Source organism: Macaca mulatta, chromosome 9 (genome assembly GCF_049350105.2).
Source record: "Macaca mulatta isolate MMU2019108-1 chromosome 9, T2T-MMU8v2.0, whole genome shotgun sequence".
NCBI classification, from domain to species: Eukaryota; Metazoa; Chordata; class Mammalia; order Primates; family Cercopithecidae; genus Macaca; species Macaca mulatta.
In genome coordinates this window covers 103,836,666-103,843,793 of record NC_133414.1, presented here as the reverse complement: position 1 = coordinate 103,843,793, position 7,128 = coordinate 103,836,666, and the positions used below count along the sequence as shown (strand labels likewise).

The 7,128-nt window shown below is 35.6% G+C and overlaps 1 protein-coding gene across 4 annotated transcripts in view; it reads right to left on the bottom strand.

The window, feature by feature from the left end:
- Positions 1-347: 347 nt before the first annotated feature.
- TNKS2 (tankyrase 2) overlaps positions 348-7,128 on the bottom strand; it is a 66,700-nt gene continuing 59,919 nt past the window's right edge. For 3 of the 4 annotated variants that reach the window (XM_077945011.1, XM_077945008.1, XM_077945009.1), the window contains exons 25-27: positions 6,196-6,382; positions 3,564-3,720; positions 388-2,815 (exon numbers count right to left, since the gene is read on the bottom strand). In XM_077945011.1, the coding sequence (XP_077801137.1) occupies positions 2,753-2,815; positions 3,564-3,720; positions 6,196-6,382 (407 nt within the window). In that variant the 3' untranslated portion in view covers positions 388-2,752. 4 annotated transcript variants of the gene reach the window in all.

Below are 7,128 nucleotides of genomic sequence, written 5' to 3'. Positions count from 1 at the left end.
CCATCTCGGCCTCCCAAAGTGCTGGGATTACAGGCTTGAGCCACCGCGCCCGGCCTACACACAACGAAACTTAACATACTGAAGTCTAATATACACATGCGATTATACTTTCTTTTAATAGCAATAAATACCACTAACTTTGAGATTTGGAAACTTATAAGAATGTTTTCATATGACATAGAAATAAAAATATATTTCTTTTTATAAGTTAAGAAGATTAATTTCCCAGGAATGAGCTTCAAGGTTTACCAAAGTTGTGCTGAATAGATTAAATGTTGAAAGCATCTCACAGCTACTTTCATTTTAATGAGCAAGTACAGCTACAATATTCAATATTTCAAACTTCAAACTGCATTATTTATCACTATTAGACTCAGAACTACATTGTTTTCCTGCAATTGTGGTTTATTGTAATCTTAATTCATTTTCTCAAAGACCATTCAACACATTTATACTATTCCAGTAATTACCATGCTACCCAGAAAAACAAGTGAACAGTTTTATTAAGAATTAAATGAGGGTATGGAATGTGATACAATACAAGTATGACACTGAAGATGGGTATAATAGTACTACTTGCACAAAAAGTTAAATTTCACTTCAAAAAAAAAAATCACAAAAGAAAAAGCAATTCCATCATCATAAAGTAAGCTATTTCATGCAACGTACTAATACACCCCCTCCCCCCAAAACCCCAACTTCCCAACAAACAAAAGCTATCTGAAAATACTGCCATGCTAACATATGAACCACGGTATATTCATTCATGGAAAAACACACTCATTAAGCAATTGATTAGATGAAATAGCACAGTTTGCAATATTGTAAACTCACAGACCACAATGATTTCACATGAAAAGCAATTTCAGATTCACTCATAGGGTGAGTAATATGGGCTACATAGTTGAGAGATAATGTAAATATAAACCCCATTAATTCTCTCATTATCTTCTAATTATAAAACCTGGAAGCTTAGATAATCTGAAAAATTCATATAAAATTTGGCATACTCCGCTTGTGTTCCAAGAAATGACTTTAGGATATTTATAATTATTAGAGAGCTGTATAAAAAGCACTTCAAGGCCAGGATTTGACTTCTTAAATAACGATCATAATTTACATCACAGAAACAACTCCAGAAATGCATTTACTCTGATCAACTCTTATTCAGGACAAGGAACATGATTTTCTAGCACTTTATGTACAAGTTACTGCAAAGGGCCAGTTAATTTACAGACTGAATAAAATGTAAAATAAAGGTGAACTGGTACAGAGAGTGATGGGGAATATCCTCATTAAGTGAGTAAAGATCTTTCCTCGACTTTGAAGGGAGCTAGAGTCAACAAGTAAAAGAGATTGCCAAGCCGTAACGGATGTATGTCTCTGTAACAAGATGCTTAAGCTTGCTTCCTGGAAAACAGTTTTATATTAGAAAATAGGAATGGCATTTTATGGGACAGCATTTCCTTCTATAGCTGCCAAACTGAACACAGGCCTGGTCACCACATGGTGCACAAACTGAGAGCGTATTTCCAGTTGGGCATAATATCATGGAGAGAAAACCCAGGAGCAAGAAGCACCAGTCTCACTGCACTTGCCCATTCAGGAGGCCTGGAGGGGACTGAGACAACTACATTTTATAGTGCTGGGTTAAGTTTACCCATGATGTATAGATTGGCTACAAACACAGCAATAAAACCAAGTAAAAAGAACCAGAAAAAAAATACTCAGGATAAAAAACTACCCAGTCCTGTTTGTGATTTTTTTTTCCCCCTTTTAGATTTAAGGTAATTAGAATAGATTGGGAAATGATTTAGGATTACCCTTCCCACCCTGGAAATGTAACATCCTACTTATGTTCCACGAAAAGAACACAGTAATTGTTCAACAGCAAGATTCAGTTTCTCTAAAAAACAGGAGCACTTTGCTCTAATTTTCACAGAATGACTTTAGAAAATTTTCCAACATGAGAGCTAGAAATTGAGGCCAGTAAAGAAGCTTATTTAGTAATCAGGACCTGCCATAGTTAGAGCTCTTTGGAATGTGTCTTATACATACAAAGATATCACAAATTAAATCTTCAGCATATTCATAAGTTCTTAAATGAGAAAGATTTCTAGTGACAGGTAAAGGCTCCCATCAGCAAATTAAATCTGATAACTCAATCTTTCCCAAGTAACAACTCAACATAGCTTCTGGAATCAAATGTAAAGATCACTCAATCATGACGATGTAAGATGAAGTACAGATGAACAATACATATGAAAAAAATTTTGTAAACCGCTGCAGTTCTAAAACAGATTTATATTACAAAGCAATGTAAATAAATATTGGGCTAGTACAAAAGCTCTTATTTACAGTTTTACAAATGAAATTGTATTCAGTGTAAATGCTGTGTTTTAAAGAACACAGTATTGTATCAGTAAAATGAGTTCTGTTGAGGGCATTACAGTTTGTTAGAATCAATGCATAACATATAAAAGGTTCAAGTTAACTCTGTTTATAATTTAGTACAGACAAACCCAGTTTAACCTGGAATGGCATCTGTTAAAGTGCTGAAAAAACAGGAAATATTTAGAAAACACTGTACATTATTAAAGCTTTATCAAGTCAGAATGTTAAACTTCGTTCACATTTGTATCCTTTTGCCACAGGCCTGTGGGCAAGATTTTTTTTCAGCAAAGGAGTAAAAGGTAGAGGCCACTGCTGCTTTGATGATTTTAGGTTCAGTGGAATTAGTTTCTTAAAATAACTATCCATCAACCATACCTTCAGGCCTCATAATCTGGTAAGTAATTAAATACTCAGGATAAGCCTGGAAGAGAAAGACAAATTCAAATAATGGTACACAAATTTTCCTGAAAGATAAATAGACTTTCTGTAAGTATTCCTAGTCTTAGGGAGGAGGTTCTAAATTAGTGTTGTAGATAAGAATCATCTAGGGACATTTTCTCAAAACATCTTTACCCTGACTACAGTTCTTTAGATTTTCAATCAGCAAGTCTAGGAAGAATACTAAGTTCATGTCTGATTTTAGTAACTGAGGTGATTCCGATACCTACCCCCAGTTCACAACACTGCTCTAGAACTACTTTTGGCTTTCACTGAGCGCAAAACACAATTATATACTTCTTTGCTACAGACAGGCTGTTAAATACAAGATTTCAATCATAAGAGCTAAAAAAAATCCGGAACAATTGACAAAATTTGAATAAAGTCTTGTTTTTAGGAATTTACAATTGAAATAGTTAATGGTAAAGGGATATGCCCTGCAACTTACTCTCAAACAGTTCACAAAAAAAATGTACAAACACACACACAAGGAAGGAAGGAGTGAATGATAAAAGAGAAAAAAGAGAACAAAATATTAACATTTAGGAAATCTAGGTAAAGGTTATAAGGGAATTCTCTTCACTATTTTTGTAACTTTCCAAATCTGAATTATTTCCAAATAAAATTTTTAAAAAATCCAGTTAAGGTAGTATGTCTTGTCAAGAGATTAGTAAAAAGTTAAAGTATGCCTCTCTAGCATTTTTGAAGATGAACAAATAAAACTGCATTACCTGTTCTCCTCTGTAAATAACATATTCAGCTAATGCTAGGCCATTTACACTGGGCCGACCAGTGACTGAGTGATGACCTGGAGGAGAATGTGCCATTTTCATTGCACTGAACTGCAGGAAAGACTTTCCCAAGGTTACCCGGCAAAAGAGCAGCTGCCTATAAAATGAAAAGGAAAAGATCACCCTGAAGGCAAACGTGACACATAAATATGACAATGTGTGGACACGGCATAAGTTTTAATAAATACTTATAATTGTTTTTATCATTTTACCCCTAAAAGAACTTTTTAAGAATGTCTTCTATTACTCTTATTAATGAAATAATCTGTCAATTTAGTTAGTCCTTATTTTAACTATAAAACCTGAAAAAGGTAATAACCTCATAGAGATGCAGACTCTACCACCTTGTTTGTGTCTCAGCAAAAAACACAAGTCAATGACAAAGTGGGAAGGAGAAGGTTTAAGGGTCTTCCATCAAGTGGCTTGCAAAGTTGGACACATATCTAATTAAGTCTAGTTGATTTTTTACCTTCAAAATATATTTGAAATCCATTTACTCTTAATTCTACTGTCACTATTAAGTCAAATCACTGAAATTTTCACCTGGACTATCACACATTGGCTTTCTAAACCAGTCTTCCTGTTTCTTCTCTAATTCCTGTCCAAACCTTTCCCATCCAAGTAATTAAAACAAACAAAAATTAGATCAAATCACTTTTCTGCTTAAAACCTTTTAGAGGCTGCTCACTGTACTTGGGAGAAATTCTGTACAATGGCTTCAATTTCTTGAATCTCATTTTATGTTCATTCTGCCCCATGCACATTAGTTTTCTTTTCTTCACAAAGGCCAAACTTCCTTTATTAATGGTCCCCATCCATATAATTTTCTCCATCACTGGAATGGGATCTATTTTACCACTCTTCCACTGGCTGATACCCACTCAATTTTCAGACTTCCCCTGAAATGGTACTTCCTTAGATAGGTCTCCCCTCACCACCAGTTTCAGTAGATTATCCTCCCACTTCTCTCAGGCATGTGATTGGCCTTTCTTAGTTTCAAACAACCTTTTAGTATTAATGTTATTGTTTCCTTTTAGAAGATAACAGGAGATGTCAGTAGACCAGTTGATGGTTCTATCTTCCAAAGAAAAGGGAGGTGTTAGAATGTTGCTTATTACTAATAATTAGAACTATTTATCCTTCAGACCATATATGACAAATAAAAACAGCAGTGTTCAAATTTACAAAATCTTAGGAAATTACATGCCTCCTAACCACTCCAATTTATGATCTAAAATAGAAGTGAGCGGGAGATCCTACACAGGAGAGCCTACTGTGTACTACCTATGCAGTCCTAAATTTAGAGGGATAACAGTAAGAACAAAACAAACACAAAGAAAGAACCTGTTTCCCTCCATGACTGCAATTCTTCAGCTTGGAAGTCCTTTGAAATCGGCTGGGAAGCTTTAAAAAACTCTAATATCCAGATCATGCCCCAGACTAATTACATGAGATTCTGTGAGGGTGGGACACAAGCATTAATAGCTTTTTAATGTTCCCTGGATGATTCCAATGTGCTGCCAAAGTGCAAAATACTGCTCTAAGGGTTTTTTCTAGATCAGTGGTCAGAAATACAGCGTCACATCTGGGAACCTGGTAGAAACTCAAATTCTAGAGCCCCACCCCAGATCTACTAAATCAGCAACTGAGAAGGTAGAGCCTAAGAATCTGTGATTTAAACAAGCCATCTAGGTGATTCTAATGCATGCTAATGCTTGATAAACTACTGCTCTATATATTCATTAAGTAGTGCCCTGTTGAATAAATCTCAGGAATTAATCTTACTGGATTTTTCAAATGGCATAACTTTTTGCCTATAAGGATTTTTTAAGTTAGGGACAAATTACTTAAATGATTTTTAACAAGTGAGTTAGAACAGGTAATTAAAAGTGGAAAAAAAGTGCAAAGTAGTTATTTGATTATTATTTCCTTTCGAAAAGGATCATTGTTTTAATTTTAAGTTCTTATAGTAGTATTGCAAACTGAAGATTAGGATCGTATCACAGTGGAAGAGAGGCTCAGGCACTGCGATCAAATAATTAGACTTGACAAATAATGCCATTTTAGCATTTGAATACTAGATTTTTAAAGAGTCCACAGAGTCCTACAATACTCAAGGGCTACAATAAAGCCTCTTTCATGCCTAATGTTACTTTCTACTCAGTATGCTTTAAGGCACCAGATATTCTAATGATTAGTCAACCAGGTCAAGTGCTTAAATTGTAATTGGCCCATACGGATCATTTAATAAATATTAGCTATTATTATAATCGGTGAGAGGGCCAAAAGCAATCTAAAACATGCCTAGCGGGGGTTGGGATAGCATTAGGAGATATACCTAATGTAAATGACGAGTTAATGGGTGCAGCACACCAACATGGCACATGCATACATATGTAACAAACCTGCACACTGTGCACATGTACCCTAGAAAGTATAATAAAAAAACAACAACAAAAAACATGCCTAGCTTGCATTTCTAAGGCTGTCCAACATAATGCTTCGCCCTCAAAAATGTAACTAGTTCTTATCTGATTATTACCAAAATAAATGAGAACAAGTGATCTCTTACCTGTGGCAAATGTAACAAGATCTGTCTTTGTGAACTGGACACCCAGTACCGCCTCCAATTCCATATACATATTGATTGCTTTTGGAAGAGTTTTCAGCAAAATAAATGCCAGCTCCAAACATGCCACCTATGTACGCATGCCTTTCATCAAAGCCTTTGTGGATAATTGCATTCACAAAAGGAGACCCTGAAACACATATAGATGGGTAACAACAATTTAAAATTTATCTTAGAAGTAAAAAACTAGCTTCTTAGAAATTGAATTCTTAAATATACAGCCCCACAATAATAAAACCAAAACGAAAAAGGGTAACAAGTTAACTGTCAGCCAGCTTACTATTTTAGAATAAAGAACTGCTAACATCAACTAATGTTTCTAATAGAGTGCTGGTTCATGTGCTAAAATAAGGACACAGATTGAACTAGAAAAACAGATTACTTGAAATATCAATGTAAGAGTTACCAAATGCCAGACTGCAAATCCATAAAAATCCAACACCAAGAGCCTCATAATTCACTTTAGATAGCAAAGCTAAATGCAATTAGGTCTTAGAATGATGCCTATGCCTGTGTGGTTTGTTTTTAGATATCAAGTGGCCCAAGTAGACTTTCACATTCTTTTTTTTTTGAGATGGAGTCTCACTCTGTGGCCTAGGCTGGAGTGTAGTGGCATGATCTTGGCTCACTGCAACCTCTGCCTCCTGGGTTCAAGCAATTCTCCTGTCTCAGCCTCCTGAGTAGCTGGGACTATAGGTGCACACCACCACACCTGGCTAATTTTTGTATTTTTAATAGAGATGGGGTTTCAACATACTGGTCAGGCTGGTCTCAAACTCTTGACCTCAGGTGATCCACCCACCTTGGCCTCCCAAAGTGCTGGGATTACAGGCGTGAGCCACCGTGCCTGGCCCCACTTTCACATTCTTATTCTCT